We start from the raw sequence: 24,751 nt of genomic DNA, 5'->3' as shown, positions 1-24,751 counted from the left end.
CAGTCTGGCCCTGAAACCAAGGTTGGTTTCAACAGCTCCAGATTGTGTTCCAACACACATTTTGGATGAGGCACCAGTCTCTGCTCATGCTAGGCCGATGTCTTGCCACGAAATAACCAAAGTGTAGACTCACACCTTGGATGTTCCCCAGTCCCTTCCTCCACGTCCGTACTACCTGGGGCCATGTTCGGCTTGGATTCAGATACAGTTCAAGGACTCCAAACTATTCCACATATTGATGATGGAGGTGGACAATTTTCAATCCCCGGATTATACTGATTAGGGACTTCTGGATTAACAAAATACTGCTGGCTCGGACTCCTGAAATAATTTGTTTCCATCCATACCCCCACTGTGGAAAGTGCCTATTTTCTGGTTGCTGTCCACAGAGCTGCAGAAGTACTCCATTTTTAAATTTAAGCTATTGAGACACAAAGCCAACTTGTTTACTAAGATCTTGCAGCCTGTGTATGCTCTATCAGAGCCTTTGTTATAATTTGATGAGGCTTTAAAGGACACCTTAATGGCACCTTGAATGGAGCAGTGGTCTTCTACAGTCAGTTGCCCACTAGCTAGGTGACCGAGCACAACCCCCAGAGACCCTGTCTTCCTCACTTGGCACCTTACTTGTAGAACTTGGTGGTCCAAGCTTCCGTTAGTAAGATCAGCTCTAATGTGTTCCCATCTGCCCTGCCTAATAGGGAGCTAAAGCGCATTGACACATTATTAAAAAGGTGATTCTATTCTGCCAGCTTAACCTGTAGTTCTTTGAATGCTGTGTCTCTCATGGAGAGAGTCAAGCACACCCTCTTTGGGATATTGTAAGAGAGAACGTGCCTGCTATGCCTCATTAATTCAAGAGCTCTTTTGCCCAAACAATTCAGGTCCGACAATAAAATAAATATTTTAAATGCTGTCTGTAAAACTACACAGACTGTATAGGCGCATACCCATGAGAAAAGGTGTTGTGGTCAAAACGTTGTGCTTAAAACCGTTTTTTCTGGAGACGTACAGACCCCTCATAGACATGCTTTTTGATGGTTCCAGACTTCCCTGAGAAAAGGCCGACTCAAGTCTGGCCACATTTTAACAAGTATTGGCAAAGCCAATAGGTTTTGCCTCTGCAAAATCTATTGGTTTTGTCAATTCTTTTGTTGAGACATGTTTCACAGTGGCAATAGCTGCTATACATCATGGCTTAAAGATTATTTTTTTTATTAATAAAAAAAAAAGCTATGCGGCAAACAGCTTAGACCGCAGCAGCGGAATGTTTTTTTTTTGTACTTTTAGACCTGCTGCACAACAGCTAGCGCAGCTGTCTAATATGCTTAAAAATATCATCACGTCAGTATACATACATCGTGGCTGTCCGAAAAAGTGGGAGAAGGTTTGGGGGGGCTGGAAGGCCTGCCGAGGTGATAAATGCGAACCCCCGCCACCTGGGGACTTAGACTCTGATGCTAGTGTTTGAACAGTCTACACTGAACGAGCCACTAAAGTACGTGTTCCGGGGAAGGGGTGGGAGAAGAGGAATGGATGTACTAGAGGAGGTCTGCAGGACATGTAAGAATGACTCTGAGAATATTAAAGGGAAATGTCCATCTTGCAATCCAACCATGATATCCCTAAAATGCTGTGCATATTATTCAATAAAATTGTTTAATAAAAAAAAAATATCATCACAACCAATTGATTTTGCAGAAGTGAAACCTATTGGATTTGCCTTGCTTCTTGTAAATCTGCAGCACATGCCACAGCCTCGATAAGTGATGCGTAAAATAAAGCACACACACTGCTGCCTTGTCATTCTGTGCATTCCTGCCAGCTCCACAGAATTTACTTAGAAGCAACTTGTAAGTAAACTAAAATTAAAAACTAGAGCAGTCACATGCACATTGTGGAGTCTAGTGTAAGTGTTTGTGTGCGTTTTTCTATGTGCGAGGATCCCTCTATTAGCATGTTGGTGTGTGTGATTGCGTGTATTTGTTTCTGAATGGGTTTGTTTTTCTGTGTGTGAGATTTTCTGTGGTTCTGTATGTGGGATTGCGTGGGTTTCTATATGTATTTGTGTTTCTTTCTGTGTATCCGTGTAGATGACTGGAGCAGATGCACTTGGCAGGGGAGATTTTATCAGAGTTTTCAAAACAGATTCACAATATCTACTCTAAACTGCTCCATTCGCCCGCCTGCTAATCTAGCTGGTGTGTATCTGGATAGATAGCCTCAAATAGGCTACAGTTGTATAAAAGTTGGAACACCATCCTTATTTTTGCCACTATTATAGCTGCTCTGAATATATAATAATATTCTGACACTGTCTATAGCTGTTAAAATTGGGCCTAGGAGAGAACAACATTTTGGAAACAGCACTGCAGTAAATGATTTGGCGATGAAGTTTTCAAAATAAGACACATTTTATAGTTTCCATTGAAATATCTGTTTTTTGCACAGGGTGTTAATTTATTCAGCAGGCAGGCCGGTAGGGGAGAAACAGCTATAGGGGGGAGGACGACGAGAGTGGTCCAGGACCAGCTACAATAAGCTGGGAGGACAGTAGACTGCCTGCAGATGCACTCCTATGGAGTGCTCAATAAAACATTTAAAAACAAATTTACCTTCAGAGTTCGCAGCCAGTGGAAGGACACTGGCCAGTGAATGGAAGCTGCACTGGGCAAATCTCCATGCCATGGCATAGACGGGCAAAGCTGAGCAGGAGGACGTGTAAAGTAAAAGCAGATAACCGGCTGACTAATAAGAAGCATGCAAGTTAGAGTTATATTGGAATCACTGATTGATAAATAAAGGTAAATATTGGGTGGGCTGTAAACCCCTTTTAAGATTATTTATTTTTAATTACAAGTGGATTTGGAACATTTTTAATTTACGGCTGTACACTTCGGCCTGACTTCTGCACCTTGGGTGTTTTATGAAAGGTCATGGCAGAGTTCGTGGCCCATCTTTGCATGTCAGTAATGCACTAATTTCTATACCTTTGCAACTAGCTGCTAAATGCGGCCACTGGCCACAGTCTGTCTCAGTCCACCTTCGAACAACACTCCCCCATCCTTCATCCCTGAGGACCAACGTCCCATCTGACACACAGATACAACATTCTCTTCATATGGGCCATCCTGGACAGTTTGGTGTTCAGGGCCTTCTCAATCCTGCAATGTGTCTAGGACATTCAGGATGTAATCCGTATGCTTTGGGCTCAATCAAATGTTTCCGGTGCAGAGGGTTCTGAGGCCTCTTTGTCTCCTGTTTCCTTGTGTCACCTGGTGCATATGGGTCTTCAGTGGGTACAACACTGGGCCTCACGTCGTTCAAAATCTGTATCTCAAAGATACAAGTCCGACCTTCCATGGTGGGAGCTGGACACCAAACTGCTGTGTTTCAGGCAGTTCTTCCAACCTCAACCAGAGCTCACAGCAGTGACCGATGCATATTTTCTGTGTTGGGACAGTCCCACAAAAAAGTGTAGATTAGGTGCTTCTGGTCCTCCGATTACATCAATCTTTTGGAACTTTGTGCCTCTCGGTTGGCTCTAAAAGCCTTGTTCACAATCTATTAAGGAGAGGCCTCTGCCAGTCCGAACAGAGACCGCAACTGCCATGTGATACTGCAACAAAGAGGCTGGTGTGAGGTTCAGGACTTTGTTCCTGAAGGCATTGCACCTTTAGAAAGGGCTGGCGAGTATGGGCTTCTCCCTGGTAACCAATCATCCTGCTGGGTTGCTGAAAGCCAGGGTGGACAAGCTGAGCAGACATCAGCTGGCGTACGACAAATGGACTCTTAATCCAGCCAATTTTAGGACATCTTCGCCCAGAGGGTCATTCCCTGAATGGATCTTTTGAAGAGTGCTGAGAACATGCAGTGTCCTAATTACTCTAACTGGAGTTTCCACCAAGAGGATTGTTAAGGGACACATTCTATTTCTAATGGGTGTTGTACTTCTTTACACCTTACACTGTTGACTGCCTTGTCTTGAGTTCTGGAGATGAAGAAGTCATTTTTATTTTGCAAAATTAGGCCAGTATGGTGCGGTTCCCAAATCTGATGTGTCAGAACCTTGTCCTCCGATCCATCTACTTCTTCAGGAGGACCCCTATCCAATACATGAATCTCCACAACCTACTCTTTCATGCCTAGAAGTTGAGTCACAACAGCTGAGCGGTGTTGTCCTTTTTGCTGGGTTAGAGGGTGTAATTCTTGACTAGAAGCCCCTTTTACCAAATGTATTTTTTTGAGTAATCGGGTAAAATGTGTGGCCTGGTTTGGGGTCCATCAGTGTGATTCTGTAAAGGCCAAGTTATCTTTTGTTCTTTAGTTTGTCCTAATTTACACCCAGCAAACCTTTTGCTATGGGCACGGTTAAGGGTTATATGTGGATCCTTTTTGCTCTTTCTGCGTTTACTCATCTTTATTCAAGTCACCAGTTGCTATACTCTTTCTAAAAAGACCTGTGCATGTTCCCTCTGGCACCTTTCTTGATGCCTTATTGAGACCTCAACTTATTCCTTGTGTTCCTGATGTGTATGCCTTTCCTGTTCATACAGGGCTGTTCTCTGTGGATGCTCATTAATAAGATGGAAGGCGTTCGCCACCTAGTCCCAAGGAGAGCCCTTAGTTTTCACACGTAGTTTTGAAGGCATACAAAGTATCCAACCAGCTAGTCTTGGGCTTTTTTTCAGTTGCCAGAAAGGGAATACAGTATGTAAGCAGATCTTATTTAGGTAGATCACTGTGTATTTATCCAAGACTGTTTTGACCACATTGGCAAGGGGTGTTCCAGTACTGGACATCTGCCAAACTGATAAATGGGTGTCCACGCACACTTTCAGCAAGCACAACTGCCTCAACAGTCAAGACCGCAGAGAGGGCCATTTTGTGTGCAGGATATCAATGAGTTCACTCCTCAGATCCTCCAACGTTTGGGAATTGCTGTGGGATTATCACCTCAAAAGTTGAGCAGTCTGATGTTAAAAGCATCAAATGAACAAGTTACTTGCTTTCTGTAATGTTCTTTCTACTGGATTCTCTGCCTAACCACAGATACCTTACCGTTCACCTTTTACCTCAAGTGCACTCCTTTAACAGTTAAAAAGGTCACAAGTTAGATTTGGCACGCTGTCTCCTCCAGTCTGTCATGGTTGATCCTTGTCCGAGGAAGCGGGAAGGATAAATTGACATTGGCATGCAGGGGCGGCCTCTATATGTTCCTTCCGGAGGTGCTACCAGGCTGCCCCAGTGTTCAGTGATGCCACCGGCTGAAGCAATTGGCCGAAACAAATCTGGATCCAGTCTATTGCATGGAGATTAAAAAGGTGATGACTGAACGGTTAGATAATGTATCCACCAGAAAGAATGTTACTGAACGTAAGAAACTCTATCTTTGCTCCCCTTGTCACATTGTTGGAAACCTTAATTTAAAACTTACAAAATGATTGAAAAGACATGCAGGCACACATTGATACCTGGAGTTATGTTCGCACTTACTAATCGAAACAAACCCAATTTACAGAAGAATATTAATATTAATACTGCAATCTGAAAGAAACTCGTTGTGATAGATTCCTTACCTTAGAATTGCTTACCTTAGAATTATTCCCAGGCGTTAGACTGGATCCGGAAAGTTTTGGTCAGCTGTACCCCTGCATGTTGGTAGGCATCGTCGTGCGGCTCCGCGTGCATCGTTGGCGCCGAAGTAACGTCGCTGGAGCTACTTAGACGTGCCCATACGCGCTGACATCAATTCTTTTTTTTTTCTGCGTCAGCAAGTGCAGATCAGGGATGAGCAAGTAGCCCAAGTCACTTTTTGACTGAGTTTTTTCGAGGCCTTTTAAATCACTCAACTCCTGGTGTCGTAGGGCTGCCCGACTTTAGGAACTGTGGAGACCGCATGATGTCTGTGACGGACCAACACCACGTGTGTCTCTACTGCCTGAGGCGCGACCATGACTCCAAGTTGTGCCCTGACTGTCAGGACATGGCGCCGAAGACTTTGCGGGAGCGGTCCAGAAATTTGCAGGAAGTCCGGCAGTCGGCGCCGCTCAAGGTCCCGGTCCCGTGGGAGGTTGAGGGACCGATCGCTGAGCCGTCACCATCAATCCTCTGGATCGAAGTCTTCCCACTCTGGGTCAGGTAAGTTGAACTATTCCAAGAAGAAGTCGAATGAGCGTTGTCGCTCTTCGACTTTCTCTCGCCAGTCGTGTGACACGGCTGAGGGTGCAGGTGGTACCACCCCGCGGCTCCGGCAGAGCCTGCGACGTCGCTGCCAGCCTACCTGCCCTTTCCGTGTCCGGCGGAGACATCTGCTCAGGTGCAAGAGTTTCTTACTGCCATGGCCCACTCTTTGGGCCGTCTGGCCCCGCCGGTGTGCCTACGGGCCTGACTGGGGTTCCTGCCCTTCGATCGCCAGCGGCTTCGGCCCCGGCGCCTCAGGACCCCCTTGGATCTGGGCTCGGATCCTGGGCGACACCGGTTGACCTTATAACACCTCACCGGTGTCGACCCCTCTTCCTGTACCACCTGCATCGGCTCCAGTTTCAGCCCTGACCCCGCGCCGGATCAGCATCGCTCGACACCGATTTTGACGCCAATGGGGCCTTTTTACCCCTATGTCCGTCCTCCTTGTTTTCAGCATGTTTCGCAGACTTCGGAGGAAGGGGAGGACTGGAAGGGGTCCGAGGACCCTATCACACAATAGTGTGATTATGGTCTGGACTGGGCAGAGGATTTAGGGGATGCTAGTGGTCTTGACACCTCACCTGACCTTGGCATCCTGTCTCCTCCTACTGTGGCTACGGAGGAGGGTGCCAGTTACGCAGTGTTGTAGCGTAGGGCGGCCGAGGCCCTCCACCTCATACTCCCTACAGTGGCCATCAGGACTAGCCTCCTGACAGAAGTGCTTCAGTCTGTAGTGTAGTCACTATATTCCCAATAGGCTCTGCGCATTCGAATAACAAACAGCAGTGTAGACGTATGACTGAGGTCATCTAGGTCTCTACTGACTGTTAGACGTAATTAGTTTTGCCAGCTAGCTCAGGGGTCACTAGAAACTTTCTCGAATGAATAGGGAGGGGTTAACTTCCCTGATTCAGACAAGAAGGGATTAGCTTCTGACAACCATATAACATGACAACTTTTCTCCCCCAGAATAAGGAGTCTATCTCCAAAGTCGTGTCAAAACAATAGACAGCTATTTCACTCAGTCAATCGTGCATGCTTAATTTCACCAGGCTGCAGAGAAATAGAGAGACGGGCGTTTTCAATAAAAGGTGTTATTTTATTGAGCAGTCTTCTTTCTCATGCAAGAGAAATGAATTGCCACAATTGCAATACTTATCATGAAGTAAAGTGCGTACAGTAAAAGGAGTGTTATAAAATAATACTGTAAAAGCATTGATATGGTTTCTTAGCCATATGATACTTTAAAACGGATAAAATATTTACATACATAAAGCATTGACTAACAAACTCAACTGGTGCTTCTAAGATATGCCTACCCCGGTGTACCTGACTTAAGCCTAATACATGGGAAGGAGTAAGTAAGTTGCAGTTTTAAGTTGTTAGGTTTTTGCCAATAACCTGAATCAAGAATCCTCTCTAAGGTTTGAATCTGCTCCGTACCTTGGTTATAGAATGAAGGAGGTCTTGTATCTCGTTTCTCAGGACTCGATTTCCCAGTAACCCGCAAGGATGACTGGAAACACCAGAGCTGGATTTCTCGGCGTGAGAAAGGGCAGCTTCTCCAGTGTGTCAAAGGGGAGGGACGGCTTCCTTCGGTTCTCGCATCAGCTGGGCTTCGGATAAGTAGATAGCCGCTCTGCTCCACACCACTGTGTGTTGCTTAAGGCAAGTGTTGCTATATTTATACCTGGAAGGTGCCGTGTTTGACGTAAGGTTGGACATAAGACGTCAATAAAAGATGTCACTAAGAACTGACTGTTCCTTTAGTGCTCGCAGGAGTTCAATGACAAATCAAAACAAAGACATGGGGAATTCCCAGGTTACTGAAGGTTTGGTGTGTCGAAAGAACTCGTTGTGCTCTCTAGGAATCTAAGGAAGTAGCCTTGCCGTATTTGGGCTGGGTGGGCTATGACTGAGTATGGGTAAGATTCGTATGCCTTCATTAGGACACGATTTATCATAACCGCATAAGGGCATGAATCAGGAATATTTAATTAGGGTCCTAGATACATTCACAATAAGCCGGCGGTATCCTCTTCGGAGCCCTTGCTACCCTTTAGGTAGCAAGGGCTCCGAAGAGCACTTTGATGCACTTTCAGACTTTTTTGGGCACTTGGTCCAGGCCCAACACAGGGGCTCCGGTGGACGGGAACGTGGCCTGATGCCATCGCCCGGCTCCGGGAGACCCCCTCTTTCTCTCCCAACACCCCACTCTTGAGAGCTTGGTTGTCCAAGCCCCTGCTTCCCAGAGCGCATTCCCTTTCACACCTCTGGATAGGGAATCCAAGAAGCTGGAGCAGCTTGGCAAGAAGCTGTTTTCATCTGCCAGCTTAGGGCTGCAGTTGGTGAACACCGCATGCCTCTTGGGCCGTTATTCCCCATCTGTGTGGGATACGGTTGCGTAGGTGTTGCCCAACTGTCCGGAATTGGCACGGACAGTCCTCTCCCAAGCTATAGCAGCTGGGAGAGATGCAGTTAAGTTCACCATTCGTCGTAAGCTTGATACCGCCGACTTGCTGGTCTGGGCGATTTCCACGACGGTGGCGCTTCGTAGCTGTGCCTGGCTGAGGGCATCTGGCTTCTTTGGCAATAAAGCATATTGTGCGTTAAAGAGCTTTAAAGACTCACAGGCTACGGCCAAGTCCTTGGGCCTGTTGGCCACTCGCCCTCCTCCGCCTTCTGCTTTTTGCTTCTTTTGTGGCCACGGAAGGGGTGCCCCAACACGTTTGTTTCAGAGCAATAGGCCTTCGCAGCAACATCCTTAGCGTGGCTACGGTAACAGCAGAGTTGGTTCTGGGGGCCAGCGGGCGGGTGAGTCCACCTCGACCCCTGCAGCATCCACTTCAAAGCATTCCTAGTCCGACCTTCACGGCCCATCAAATGCCAATGGGTGGCAGAATCCGGCATCATTTCCCCCACTGGCGCAACATCACCTCGGACAGGTGGGTGCTGAAAATTGTCCGAAGGGGCTACTCCCTCCCCTTTGAGACTACCCCTCCAGCCATGCCACCTCAGTACAACCGCATATCTGGGGACCATCAAGCGCGTTCCTGGGCCAGAAGCAGGTTGTGGCTGTTATTCCCACTACTTTCTGGTCCCCAAGAAGGACAAGGGCCTGCGTCCTATCTTAGACCTCAGGGATGTCAACCGCTTCCTCCGGAAGGAGAAGTTAAAGATGTTGATGCTAGCTCAGGTCTCGTCTTCCCTCGACCCTGGAGACTGGTTGGTAGCGTTGGGCTTGCAGGACGCATATTTCCACATCACCGTCCTGTCGGCCCACCGGCGTTACCTGCTGTTCACTATAGGCCGCAAGCACTTTCATTTTACTGTGCTCCCCTTCGGCCTTACCAGCGCCCCTCTGGTGTTCACGATAGTGATGGCGGTGGTAGCAGTTCATCTGCGCAGATCAGAGGTTCCAGTCTTTCCCTTTCTCTACGACTGGTTGTTAAGGCGGGTTCGCCCCAGGCAGTCGTTTCCCACCTCCAGACTACGGCCGACCTCCTGCATTTTCTGGGGTTCTCCATTAACGTGCCGAAGTCGCACCGGATTCCCTCTCAGAAGCTCCTCTTCATCGAAGCTGTTCTGGACTCAGCGCAGTTTCGGGTTTATCCTCCAGAGTAGCGAGTCCAGGATTTTCAGGCTATGATTTCGATCTTTCAGCCTCTATCCCGGGTTTCGGTCAGGATGACCCTCCTACTACTGGACCTGATGGCCTCGTGCATCCTGCTAGTGGATCATGCCATATGGCATATGCGGGCTCTGCAGTGGGACCTGAAGTTCCAGTGGGCACAGCATCCGGGCAACTTTCCGATCACATCCAGCTCTGAGGGCACTGCACTACAATTGCAGGGGTGGCTCACGAATCGTGATTGGGTCAATGGCAGATCCCTCTCCCTTCCCCAACCGGAACACAGTTGTGACGGACGCGTCCCTTCTGGGATGGGCCGGAGATCAGAGGCCTCTGGTCTCCGGTTGAGTCCAGGCTCCATATCACCCTTCTGGAGCTTCAGGCTATCCTACTTGCACTGAAGGCATTCCTTCTCTGTATCAAGGGGAGAGTAGTGCAGGTGTTCACAGACAACACCACCGCCATGTGGTACTGCAATAAACAGGGCAGGGTGGGGTCGTGGACCCTATGCCAGGAGGCTCTGCACCTCTGGACATGGCTGGAACATCAGGGCATTTCCCTGGTGGTTCAACACCTGGCAGGTTCTCTGAACGCCAGGGCGGACGAGCTCCCCCGCCAGTGCATGATGGATCACGAATGGCGTCTGAACTCGGACGTGGCGTAAGGTCTCTTTCAGCAGTGTGGAGAGCCTTTGTTAGATCTATTCGCCACCAAAGAGAAAGGGACATGTCATCAGTTTTGCGCGTTGGAATTTCCCAAGGTGACACTCGCTAGGTGGCGCTTTTCGTCACAAGTGGAGTTGCGATGTACTATATGCCTTTCTGCCTTTACCACTTCTACCCAGAGTGCAGAAGAAGATCAAGCACGACCGGGCTTGTGGCTCCGGACTGGGCTCGAAGAGTATGGTATCCCGAGCTGCTCAGCATGGCTATCGATCCACCGATCCGACTGTCTCTTCGGGAGGACCTTCTGTCGCAGCAACAGGGGACCATTCTCACCTGAACCTGTCCAGCCTCCACCTTCTTGCGTGGAGATTGAACAGCGGCAGTTGACGTCTTTTGACCTGCCTCACGAAGTTTGTGATGTAATCTTGGCAGCCAGGCGTCGCTCCACTAAGACTGTATACGCCTGCAGGTGGAATAAATTTGTGGCATGGTGCACAGCAAAGGCTGTGGATCCCCTTTCTGCCCCTCTTTCAGAGGTCCTTCTTTTCCTCCTTTCTTTGGCCCAGCAGGGCATTGCTCCGGGCACTATCAAGGGCTATCTCTCGGCAATTTCAGACTTTTTATGGCTTCTGGATCAGCCTTCCCTTTTCAAGTCCCCTGTTGTAAATCGTCTTAAAAGGCATTACTCATCCTTTCCCTCCTGTTCCTTTCATAATGCCTCAGTGAGACTTGAACCTGGTTCTGACATAACTGATGTGTGCTCCCTTTGAGCTTATTCACAACTGTCCTCTTCGTCTTCTTACCTTAAAGACAGCTTTCCTGGTGGCTATCACCTATGCCAGAAGAGTGAGTGAGCTCCAAGCTCTTTCTTCTAAACCTCCTTTTCTCTCTGTTCATCCAGACAAAGTGGTTCTCAAGACTAGTCCATCTTTTCTGCCAAAGGTCATCACTGCCTTTCACATCAGGCAGACCATTACTTTGCCCACCTTCTTTCCGACTCCACATCCCTCAAAAGAGGAAGAGAGGCTCCACCGCCTGGACCCAAAACGTGCGCTCTCATTCTACCTGAACTGCACACAACAGTTCCAGGTGGATGACCAGCTCTTTGTGGGCTCCGTGGGTGCCAAAAAGGGTCGGGCCGTGCACAAGCGGACCATCTCTCTCTGGGTCGTTCTGTGCAAAGGCTTGTTATTTTTTGCCTAAAAAGGAGTCTCCGGTGGGACTGTGTGCCCATTCTACCAAGGCAACGGCAGCCACTGCTGCTTTGGGATGGAGAGTTCCCTTGCTTGACATCTGTCAGGCAGCTACGTGGGCCTCTCTGCACACGTTTACCAAGCATTACTGCCTGAACAGCCATGTCCGGAGAGACTACTTCTTTGATCGTTCTGTTCTCCGGGACTTTTTGTTGTGATCTTGTATCACAGACCCACCACCGGGGTTGGTATTGCTGGGGTATCGATTCTAAGTTAAGGAATCTATCACTACGTGTTTCTTTCAGATGCACAAGTTACTTACCTTCGGTAATGATATATCTGTAAGAAACATTAGTAGACATAGATTCCTTACCACCCCACCCTTCCTCCCCTTCCTGCGAACTGATTTTTAGGGTTAAGGTTATCCCTTTCAGGGCCCTAGTGTCAAGGCACCAGTGGTCAGTTTCTTGCATGGCTCTGCGTTCCTGGTGCGTAAAGTTGTGTACAGAACTGACGTCAGCGCACGTGGGAGCTTTTAAGTAGCTCCAGCGATGTCATCTCTGCGACAACAACGCCAACGACGCATGCGGATCCGCACAATGACACCTACCGATGCGCAGGGGTACTGCTGACGAAATCTTTCCAGATCAATCTGACGCCTGGGGGTAATTCTAAGGTAAGGAATCGATCAATACTAATGTTCCTTACAGATATATTGTAACCGAATGTAAGTAAGTAACATCTAGGTACCTTTTTGGTAATGTTTATCTATAGCATTTTTATTGTGCTGCTTATAAACGGGCAGTTTCTAAACACTAAAAAAAGGTTTTTTTTAAAGCAACATTTTTATTGGCTTCTCATTTTTAACTAAGACTTCCAACAGGAATCTGAGCCTAATGAGTTTTCTTTTTTTGTGTAAAACCTTTTTTTGTTTATTTTTTACAGCACAAAATAAGCACATTGCCTCAAACATTGGAGCATTTAGCATTTTAAATGAAAATAAAAGTAAAAACCGGCATGTTCCATCTCTGCACATGCTAAGTTCCGCATTTTACGATTTCCTCTCTATTCAATAGCACGCATAAATATCTTGTATTGAGACAAACCAGGGGGTATTGAAAGATGCGCACAGAGTAATCTCCTGAAGGTCAAGATTGGCTTTTGAGGCATAACTAGTAGGAATTATGGACATGAATAAGTTGAGTATTATTTGTGTTCTTGCTTACTGCATTTTAAGAGCCAGTTCAATTTAGAAACATGCTTCACAACAGCACATTACGCAGGTCCACTGACTTTATTAAAAAGTTCGAAGAAATAAACATGTTCAGCACATATTTGAATCTCTCAGTACAAGTCTTGTCTTATGCCAGTTCCCCCCCAGAAAAACTAAAAACATGGTTGGATTAAGTTTAACAACCTTGTCATTAAACATCCTATTGTATTGAACTATACCACACCTTCCTCGCCCTCTTGATTATTAGGTTATCCACTTCAGTCATCCTGGCACAGTCATCTTCTCTTGAGAGGTGTTATTGGTGATGCAAAAGTAAACTTATAAATCCTCTCATGGAAATAAGAAAGGGTGGTATTCTGCCTTTGATTATTTCCACACAAGTTCAGCTCTCTTGCCGTAATATCCTGTTACCCTGTTGAGGCTGTAATTACATTTCAAATATTGAGAGCTAGCCATTTGACCTCCACACCATAAAAGGTAATCTTAAAGTAGCACAGCTCACTGGCTGCCTTGCTCACAAATGGAGGCTTCATGGCTTTACAAAGTGTCTCATCTCCATTACACATACATTTTTACATGTATGTTTTACCTCGGCTTGTACTTTATGCAGCACTTGCACTAGTACACTTTTGCATTGATCACAATGCCCTTGAAACAGCAACAGCCACTGCCTTTTCTTCTACTTTACACCTACTTGGCTATTGGAATCCAGGGCAACTTTCCTTGGTTTATTTATTTATTTTATACTTTACTCTTATCCTCCACACACAAACCCCTAGAACGTGTTTAATACCCTATATGCTTAGATAGCTGCATCAAGACATTGATTAGACACTGGAGTTTAGTTAGCACAACAAAGTTTAAAGCATTCGCCCTAGTAGAAAATGTCAAGTTCAGTAGTGACCTTTTTTTAAATGTCCAACTCATCATAGCAGCCTGCGTCAATTGTGAAATATTCCTGTGCAGATTAAAACCCCAGTTCTCTTCCAGGGGATCCTCATCAATAGTCATAAGCATTAGAATATTCCCGCCCATGCGCGGGAATATTCTAATGCTTATGACTTTGATGAGGATACCCCTGGAAGAGAACTAGGATTACAGGTAAGTAACTAATCCATACCTCAAACTATCCTTTTGTGGTTTACCTGTTCACCTCTTCTTAATGTCAATTAAAGTTATAGAGAGAATTTCAGATTACTTTAGTTCATTTTTTGGTCTGGTTAAGTTCCATATTCATGTAGCAAAATTAATGAAGATGGCCCGAGATCTGAAACTAACAGTAGTGAATCTGTATAGAATAAAATTGTCGCCATTGCATAAAATTCCCTCAGATTTTGTCTTCCTACCCCTTAACCACCAGCACCTCCTTTGTGTTCCTGAATAAGGTTTCTAATATATCTTTAATAACTGAACTAAAGTTGAATAAGTCCTTCATCTAGTTGGAATATTTCTCTGTATCCGTATTGATAGTAGTTACTTACAAGTAAATTTTTTATTCTTGGGTCCATCATTTCGAAGACCTCGCTTGTATTATCACTTCCTTAATGACCGTTGATCAACCCTGTCTAGAAGTGATGTGTCTACTTTACCATAAGTGGTTGCAATCTGACCACAAAGTGTGTCAAAGTATTGAGTGGAATACTGTCAGTTGAGGTAATGATTTAATCCAGCATGTACTCCATATCTTAATTTTTGGGATACCCAGTATACCAGGATTACTGACCTTAGTTTTTGTGCAATTATGAACACTTTCTGAGCACTTGGCAAATGCAGTTTGCTTGATCTCTCCCTTACGGGTTATCCTCCACCTATAAATCAAGGAAAATTAAAGTTAATGAAAATTGATGATGAGTGAAATTCATCAAAAGTAGCAGTTCGGATGAATGATTCTGGCAACAATGTTATAAAATTACTTTCCTGTGACCTAATTGGCGCCCCCACGATGGCACAAGACATTAGTGCAGAAGAACCTTTTGTTAATGTAGATGGATCAGTATGGGTGTAGCTAAGCGATGGAAGAAGTAGGCCAATTAAGCATTTATTTATAAGCACGAATTTGTATGTGTGACGAAAATTTGATTTCATATGACAAGACATCATAGACTCTGTTATTCAGCAAATGGGGTGTTAAGAGTTTATGGCATCACATAACTTGTGGATTTGTAAAGCCAACATTCATCCAAGGGTATCTTGGTGCTGAATAACAGATATTTATTGTTACCCAATTCAATGGTACTCTTATCAAAATCAGAAGGGTGAAATTTTATTTATTTTTTATTTAGGAAGCTTATAGAGCACACAGCTACCCCCAAACGGGGTGTCCCGGCGCTACAGAATACTTGTCGGTCAGAAGGGGGATGAACAGAGCAGGTAGGCTGGAGGGAGGGAGAGATGTTAAGGGAGAGTGAACAGCCAGGTCTTAAGTTTACGGCGGAACACTTGCTCCGAGTCGATAAACCTAAGGTCCAATGGGAGGCTGTTCCAAAATTTGGCGGCAGCCACTCCAAACGTTCTGCCACTGCTCCTGGCGCGGCGAAATCTGGGTACCACCAGGAGACGTAGGCTGTTAGATCTTAATGTTCTGACAGAGCGGGATAGTTTAAGTCTTGTACTCAGGTAGGCCGGACCAGAGCCATTAATGGCGCGAAAGGCCAGGATCAAGACTTTAAGCTGAATACGTCTGGAGATGGGAAGCCAGTGCAGTTCTTTCCGATAAGCAGCAACAGAGTGGCGGAAGGGAATATTTCCAATTAGTCTGGCAGCTGCATTTTGAACAACTTGTAGCCTTTCAGCAAGGTAGAGAGGGGCGCCTGTATAGAGACTATTAGCATAGTCTAAATGCGACGTGATCAGGGCATGGACAACAGTCTTACGGGAGTCCAAAGGGAGATATGGGAAAATCTTCCTGATCATGCGCAGTTTGCCAAAGCAGGCGGATGTCACTTTGTTGATCTGGGCTTTACAGGACAAAGCGTTGTCAAAAAGGAAACCCAAGTTGTGGGCAGACTGAACTGGAGTAGGAGGAGGATTCAGAACGGCAGGCCACCAAAGGGTGGTGGGAGGGGCAGTTTTTTGGTTGAAAAATAAGACCTCCGTTTTGTCAGTGTTTAGAACCAGATGGTTAGCAGCCATCCAAGAACAGATGTTGCCCAGGCAGTTGCGGAAGTTAGAGAAGTGGGGATCAGAGTGGTCTTTAAAAGAAAAAATAAGCTGCGCATCATCAGCGGAGGGGCCACCCTGACCCCCCACGACTCAACCACTCTGGCAAGAGGGCCTAAATAAACATTGAACAAAAGAGGGCTCAGGCCGAGCCTTGAGGCACACCACACAGGAGAGGTTTATCTTCTGATACAAAGGGCCCAAGAAGAACTCTCTGCGTCCTCCCAGTAAGGAACAAACTGATCCAAGTCAATACAGTACCTCCGATACCCAGCTGCTGCAGACGATCTAGTAATATATCATGAGACACCGTATCGAAAGCGGCGGACAGGTCGAGGAGGACCAACATTGCCTCCTCTCCCCTGTCCACACACTCTTGAATCGTCTCTGATACCTCTAGCAGAGCAGTTTCTGTGCTAAAGCCGGTTCTAAAGCCGGACTGGGAGTCATGCAGCAGCTGGTTTATTTCTAGATAGTGAGACAGTTGCCTCTGAACTACCTTTTCCAGAATCTTTGCAGGTTTGGGAAGAAGGGATATCGGGCGGTAGTTGGAGAATTGTGAGGGATCCGCGTCCGTCTTTTTTAGAATGGGGACCAGCATAGCCTGTTTCCACAGTGTGGGGAACTGACCTCTGGTTAAAGAGGCGTTCCATATAGAAAGGAGAGGGTTGGTTAGGATCGGAGCAAGATTTCCCATCACTTTAGCGGGGACTGGATCCAATGGTGACCCGAGATGACCTGACGGAGTAATTTGACGGCTATATCAGGCATAATCTCTTCAAAGGAATTAAATGAACATTTCTGAGTGCCAAGTTCAGTGGTCGTAGGGGAGGATGAGATTAATTGAAATGAAGAGGATAGTTTAATGAAACACTGAGTGAACCCGGCAGGATTTGAACCTGTGACCATGAGGTCGAACATAACCCCTTACAGTGGACACAGTCCACTAAGCCACCAGACCCGGATTAGCATAGGGCTAAATGTAGATGTCTTCAGGCTGGGGACGATGGGTAAAACAGAAATAGTTAACTTTTTGATAGTTAGATCGTACCTGGAGAAATTGTCAGTGGCAAGCACTTGAACAGTACCTTCAGCAGATTGTGGATAAGAAAGAAATGTAAAATGCAGCGGTCAGGAATCTGTTATGGAGGTAAGAAGCGAAGCAGCAGAGCTCTTTACTATGAATGATTATAAAACGGATATTTTGAAGAAGATGCCAGAATCTACATGATCGCAGTGCGAGAGAGAGTGTCATTAGCATGTGGCTGTAGATGAGTCGTTCTAGTTGTTCAGGTGTGTGGATAAGACAATTTATTGAGGCTACTAACGGTCAGATAGGGTTCTTTCTACAAGATCTCTGTGACATTGGGTACACACTTTGAAAACTGTCGTGTTTGGAAAAAGTAGATGTAATAAATACTCGTGTGTTCTCCTTCAACAGTGATTGGGTACAAATCAGGTTGAAGCTCACACCAAGTGCTTGAGAATAAATGCACTATAAAAGGATAAGGCATATGATGGCGATATTTTAGTTGCCATCTGATATCTACAAATTGTAGCAACAAAATAAACCAGAAGAGTCCAAGTGCATAGTTGATGGTGCATTAAAGCAAATGTGACCACAGTGCACCACCAATCTATCATCTGATTACAGGAGACTGGTGGCCAGTTCTGATCTGTAAGGATTTTTAATTTCTACCTCGTTTTTATGATTAATGGAAAATGAAGTCTGAACTTCAAAGAAGAAAGGAAGCCCCAATGTCACAGGCATGCCCAGTAAAGAGGGTCAGAGCATCTACTGAGAAGAGTAAAACATAGGCTTAAGGTACCATAAAAAGGTTTTGTTTGGTGGAGAAAATACAATTGGATGATTGGGGAATTGCCCAAAAAAGGAGATGATAGACTGCAGATAAACTATCTGGTTTGAGAGTTTTCAATCTATATCACAAGTGATTGATATTATCTATTTTCTTGTAGGAGGCCTTACATCGAGAACAAATGTTGGAACAGAAGCTGGCCACCCTTCAGCGACTACTAGCCAACACACAAGATGCTTCAGATTCTAGTTGGCAGGTACCTAGAGAACTCACTCTGGTTTTGTGGGACGTATTAAAGGGATGGTTGGTTTGAAGCCAACCACTAACCTGCCCTTTGAACTTGGGCAACTTTTTCTTTTCTATATATAAATGTATCTGTTTGCGTCGAAAAACTGAAAAGATTGAAAACTTCAACTTCATGATTTTTATAATGTGGTATTATACTTTTTCAATAAATGCATAGCATATTGTTTTTATACTGATTGTGCTGCAAATGATAACTTGCGGCATGTTGTGCAATGCGGATAAAGAATGTTATTATAGATATGGTAAACACCCCCTGTCCTCCTGCGGAACAGAACTCCTCCAAGACATGCTTACCCTGTTTCTTAGCTGATTATGACAAAAACTTGATTCTCACACTAAAGACATTTCTCCTGTAAAAAGTGACATCACGATCCAGGCCAAGTTAACACACACTCCCACTCCAAGAAAAGAGAAATGGTCTCCCCACAAAAGATCTCCAGGAGACAGTTGGCAAACCTGCCGGACCTCCATTCCCATGAGCCTCCGGTCCCACAGACCCTACCGAGTTCTCCACCCCCTTTCCTCAATTGAACTAGAATCACTCAACGAATCATACATCACAAAAACTCTGCAAGTGGACTCCAAGCCTTCATCAGAATCCCAGTTATAATGGGCACAAATAGAATCCCTAACATATCTTGCAGACACCTGCTCAATACACCACTATTCAGACACTACACTCTACAACGAATAGTCATAGCTACCTAACCTGCATGCTCCTCAGCTGCCGATTGTCAGTTAAAAATGCCAGAGAAATAGCTGAAACCATACTAGCTGTCGGAATCAACATTGCATTCTTAACGGAAGCGTGGCTTAACAAACACTCATCCCCTATACTGGACTTACTCACACAACCCGGCTTTTCTATCATTAGACTGGATAGACCAGGACAAATAGGCGGCGGACTAGCGATCATACACAAATAAGTAACCTAGCTCTACATATTAGAGACCACAAACTACTTGATCTTCGAATACCTCAGAGACGAACTCAAGGCAGAAGGCACCACTCCTGTCAAACTACACACCATCTATCACCCCCTGGGAATCGCATACTCTTCACTGAAGACCTAATGACATGATCCTCCCTAACTGACACCAACAACATGTTCCTAAGTTACTTCAACCTGCATGGAATGATACACAAGACGCCACAGTCTTTAACCTAACAAACGTTCTTGAAATCAACACCCTCAAGTAACTCTGGTACGAACAGACACACAACAAATGCTCTACTCTTAATGCTATAACCAGCTGAAGTTAGCTTGTGTTCATTAGCTACATCACGCCCATTGACTGGTTTGATCACAGTTGAAAACCGTTCAAGCTCAAGGCTCACACTAGATCCGACAGGGCACCATCCTACAAACCCACAAACTGGGCAAGGAACCCTAATGTAGCTGGAATCCAGGATCAGTGCCCAGTTACATTCTCAATTTTTCCTTCACACCGTAGATGACCTCACCATCCACGATTTGCTCAGCAATAGCAGAAGTTCTTGACAAAGTGGCCCCACTCAAACTAAAGAGGTCTAAAAATATCCAATCTAGATCCTGGTTCAACTTAAACCACAACAAAGAGAGGAGACAACCGAAACTGACTGAAAGACTATGGAGACAGAACCAGGGGCGTAAGAAAGACCTCCGCATCCCCAGCGGTGCTGGCTTGCCCATATTGGAGGGGGGCCCCCTCAACCCCTACTGTTTTGAGTGTGAGGGAGCCCCTTCCGCTTACCATGCAGGGGGCCCACTCACTTTTTGTTACGCCACTGGACAGAACCCCTCACCAGCTCACCTCTCACTGCTCAGGTCAGAACGTCTCTTCTACAAGAAATACATCTTTACGGAAAAAGCCACCTTCTTTTGCAATAAACTTGAACATGCAAAAAACAGACCTAGGGAGCTCTGCAACATAATAAAGCAACAGACTACCAATACCGCCCAACGCGAAGCAATAGCCACCAATGAACACTGTCCAATAATAGCTTCTTCACTGACAAAGTTGCACAATTTGAGCGATCTCTTATCCACAACACAAATCTGACATCCCAGCCTATGTGTCACACAAGTCTCCACGGAAACACCTCCACCCTCGAAGATTCAGCTAATGACCAGAGTACCCCAAGAAAAACTAAAGTCTAAAAAAAAAAAGAATGCCAAGTGGACAGTGTTCAAACCAATGACGGAAGAAGTCTACTCAATAATCGCAAAACTGAAGCCCACATCCCACACTACTGATCTCCCCTCCACCCTAGTACAGAACCCCATCATCTCCCCATTTTGGACAAAAATAACTAACGTCTCTCTCCTCAGGCCGTGTACCTGACTCTCTCTAAGTAGCCCAAATTACACCCCTTCTCAAAAAAACAGGGGCGAACCCCAGTGACCTCATTAACCTCATTCCAATCACCAACCTTCCCTTCCGCAAAAATGATTGAGAAGTGTGTCCTGCTACAACCCAACCAATACATTGATGAATTCAATCTCCCCTACACATTCCAGTCGAGATTCAGGAAAGGTTGCAGCACAGAAACTGCTACGCTCAACTTAGCAGATAACATTCACATATCATTAGATGAAGGCGATTCCTGCCTCCTAACCCTACTTGACTTATTGGTGGCATTTGATACAGTAAACCATCCAATGCTACTTGAGACTAACCAGGACCAAACTGGTATCAGTTCACAGTCCTGTGATGGTTCACATCCTATCTGCAACACCGTTCTGAACAAAAAAAATCAAGCTTTCTCTCTAAGCCTACACCAGTTCCAAAAAGTGTACCTTAATGTTCTGCCCTCTCTTCAGCTTTTTTTAATCTCTTCATGGAACCCCTCACAGTTATTCTGACCCAAGCTGGAATCGAATGTCACCTATATGCCGAAAACACACCTATACTACAAAATAACTTCATTCAGAGACAACTGGCATCTGAATGCCACACTAAATAAAATACAAACCTGGTGAAACACCAATGTAATGTTAGTAAATGATGCAGTTTCCTGGACTTTCATGAGGAGAGGGCCGGTAAACCTTACTGCACATTTAGGTGAAGGAGATGGATGGAGGGTTGGATAAGAATGGGCTTGGCAAAAAAACACAACCTCTGGAAATTGTCCAACTTTCAGCATGAAGCCCATATTTTGTTGCAGTGCCTTTGAGACTGAGACATTGGAAATTTAATTCGGAGTCACTCATGAGCCTCTTACCAACCACGAACCAGGTTGAAACAGCTGCTCAGCTTCCGAAAGCCAAAATGGACAGTGTGATAAAGAATCTAATCTTGTTTCCTTTGTAAAAGGCAGATAACTAGAAGCTTAATGCTGAGAAACCCAAGGTTCAAAGAATCAAGTATGTAAGAGAAACGGAGGGGGCGTGGCTTGTCCGGCTGCAAGATGGCCGCAACTTAAGTGGGCTTTGCGGCCAAGCTTTTCATCCGACAAAATCCTGCAGCCTAATGGATCTCTGCTGCCTTCCCACACTGCCTACCTGTTGACGAGGGCGTCTGGAGCCGGCTGCTGCCATTCCCGTTTCTCCCGGAGGGTCTGGAGCCGAGGACGGGGCTGCTGGCCCGGGGCTACGTTCGGGCCACGTGTGCTTTATCATCCCGCTTGCGGTGCCAGGTCAGAGGGTGCAGCGCTAGGAGGGCGCCTGTGGGCTGTAGCTGCCCGTACCGCTCCTGGGGCGCCGCGGCCTAGCTGGGGCCTAGGGCCGGCTGATGAGTTACCTGACGGCCTGGTCCCGGCCTGGGCGTGGTGCTAGCTGGGCGGCTGGGGCGGTCCTGAGTTCCGCCAGGTCGGCACCTCCCTCCGTGGGGCTCGCGTCTCTGGGCCTTGCTGACTGTGGTCGGGCTGGGCTGGGGTCCTGGCATTGCGGTTATCGCGCGGCTGGGGCGGCGCGGCGGCTCCGGCGGTCACGGGGCCCCCCGGTTGAGGCCCTCCGACCCACCATTCTGCCCTCCGTGAAAGCTCTGGGGAATCTACTTGGCGGCAAGAAGTGGCGCTGAGGGGCGCCAGATGTCATCTCTCCCCTCTGACTGCTGCGTGTGGCTTCCCCTCGACGCTACTCACACGAAAGGGCCCATTGAGACAGCGCTTCAGCTCCCCGCGTGGGCCCCAGCGTTCTGGCCCGCGGCTTCAGCGCAGCATCCAGCTGCGCCAGATCTCGCCTCTGCCTGTGAGCCTCCTCATCTACATTTGATCTCAGTCTGGGGTGTCGGTGGGCCCCTTGTGCTTTGTGGTGCACCCTCACCCCCTGTGTTGGGACCCTGCGGCCTGCTCTGGTGACGGTCCCTGGTGCTGAAATCCTGCTGTGCCCTGCCTGGTCTGGTGGCCTTTGTCCCGGGTGTTGTGCCGGCGCTGTTTGGGGTGGACGCTAACCAGAGGTCCTTTCCTGACCCCAACTTGGCAATCTTCTGTGCTCCCACCCGCTCGACCTGTGATGCCCCGGAACCCTTGGTCAGCTGGCCTGGTGGGTCTGGCGATTCCGGATCAGCTTGGTTCTCCTTCAACGGTGTAGATTTGTGGTGTTGTGATTGCTGGCGCCTGGTAGCCTCAACTCTCCCCTGGGTCCCCCTGGATGCGATCCTGAGCACTCCGCTTCTTGCGTTCCAGCTTGGGCCCCGATGCCTCTTCTGTTGTTTCCAGGCTCCGCAGTGCTTTGCTGCGCCATGGGAAAGTCGGATCCCAAGCAGCCCAAAATTGCCTTTGACCTGCGCAGGTCTTCCTGCCAAGATGGCGCGGGCCCTGAATCGGCGGACTCAGGCAGCGCTTCGGAGGCTCCCCCGAGCCGAGACGACGATCTCAAGGCAATCATGCTGGAGGGATGGTCGACCTGTCTAACTGTTTCTCTGTTGCCTCTGATTAGCAATGTTTGCTCCTTGAATTGTGCCATGTTGCGCTTGCAAATCCGCTCATTATTGTCTGGCTCGGGTGGCTCCCCGATGTGGTCCGGCGCATGATCACCGTAGAGATGGCTTGACCCCCCTCTGCCTGCCTGTGACATTACACTGGAGCTCCTGTTCCGGCACTGACCCGCTCCTCCACAGGTGTGAGTCCCGGCCTCCCCCGGAGTGGCTTGTTTTCTATAGCTCTGAAAGCTGCCTTGCTCCCCTCAGTATATCACCAGTCTGTCCCGCGCTCCCCGGCTGTGCGGCCTGGTTAGTTTTCCTGCAACGCTCCCCTAGCGTCACTTCCCCTTCCACGCCTCTCATGGCTAATCTGAAATGTTGGATGTGGAATGTCCGAGGCCTGAATGACTATCGTAAGGCCCGCCTGACACATGCTCATTTACAGCGCCACTGCGTGGATGTTTGTCTATTGCAGGAAACCCATTTACTTCCCAGCTCGTGTGTCCAGGCTCCAGGTGCGCTACTGGGGAGAAACCCACTCTTAAACGTACTCCTCCTATGCCAGAGGGGTCTCTATTCTGCTGCGCCGCGGCCTTCCTTGGCAGACCTCCAAGGCCTGCATCGAACCTGGGGGTAGATAGGTGATCCTACATGGCCTCCTGCTAGCGCAGCCGGTCACCATCGCCGCGGTGTACGGCCCGAACTCAGACAACCCCGATTTTTTACACCACATCTGGCACTTAATCTCCTCTTGTTGTCTGGCTGCTGTGATTTGGGGTGGGGGTTTCAACGTCGCCCTCTCAGCGGCGTTTGACAGATCGGGCGCCTCTCGGGGCTAACCCGCAGGCCGCTACCACTCTGTCTTCCGTCCTTTCCGACAATGCGCTCACGGATGTCTGGCGTCATCTGCGCCCGGACGCCAGGGAGGGCACTTGCATCACGGGGGCGCGGGCTGCTGGTCGACGATTGACCTCTGGGTCGCCTCGCCAGACGTACTGTCCTGGACGGTAGATGCCACTCGTATGGCCCGCACCCTTTCCGATCACGTGCCGGTCCAGCTTCTCCTTAGGCCACCTGGTTCTCAGCGACGGCTGTCTCCCCGACTGCCCTCAAGGACGCGGTATTCTGTGACGAAATCCACTCTTCCATCAGTACCTTTTTTGAGCTTAATGTGAGATCGGTCGACTCGGCCTCTACCCTCTGGGAGAGCTTTAAAGTATTTATTCGTGGTGAATGCATTTCCAAGAAATCTGGTGTTCTCAGGTCCATTCGCTCTGCGCTTGCTCGTCTGGAGGGTGAGATCCGCGACTTGGACGCAGCTCTGCTGCTTAATCCCAGCCCCGAAACGCTTGCGCACCTGCGACAGAAGCACACCAAATTCTCAGATGAGGTGGGTCGCGAGCTGTCCTTTCTGGGCAGGGAGGGCCATGCCCGCCACTTCGGGGACGGGGATCGTCCGGGGCGCACTCTCGACAATCTTTTGCGGCCCCCGCGGGCGGCTTCGTATTTTACCGCCCTCAGCGACGGTGGCCCGGATCGCACCATGTCCTCTGAGGAATTCATGACCCGGTTTACTAAGTTTTAATCCACCCTCTACTTCGCGGGCTTCCCCCCCTCATCGGCGGACTGTCACCAATACTTTGAATCCATAGCCTTGGTCTGGCTGGCGGATTACCATCGGTAATTTCTCTATGAGCCCATCTCGAGGGAGGAGAT

At 47.5% G+C, this 24,751-nt stretch overlaps 1 protein-coding gene across 8 annotated transcripts in view; it reads left to right on the top strand.

Moving 5' to 3' along the window:
* SLMAP (sarcolemma associated protein) overlaps nt 1–24,751 on the top strand; it is a 1,163,639-nt gene that overhangs the window by 279,425 nt on the left and 859,463 nt on the right. For all 8 annotated transcript variants that reach the window (XM_086939108.1, XM_086939110.1, XM_086939104.1 and 5 more), the window contains exon 6: nt 18,046–18,141. In XM_086939108.1, coding sequence (XP_086795234.1) covers nt 18,046–18,141 — 96 coding nt within the window. The remainder of the gene's footprint in view (nt 1–18,045; nt 18,142–24,751) is intronic.

This window comes from Lissotriton vulgaris, chromosome 9 (genome assembly GCF_964263255.1).
Source record: "Lissotriton vulgaris chromosome 9, aLisVul1.2, whole genome shotgun sequence".
NCBI classification, from domain to species: domain Eukaryota; kingdom Metazoa; phylum Chordata; class Amphibia; order Caudata; family Salamandridae; genus Lissotriton; species Lissotriton vulgaris.
Note: the sequence above shows the minus strand (reverse complement) of the source record. Positions and strands in the feature narration are given on the sequence as shown.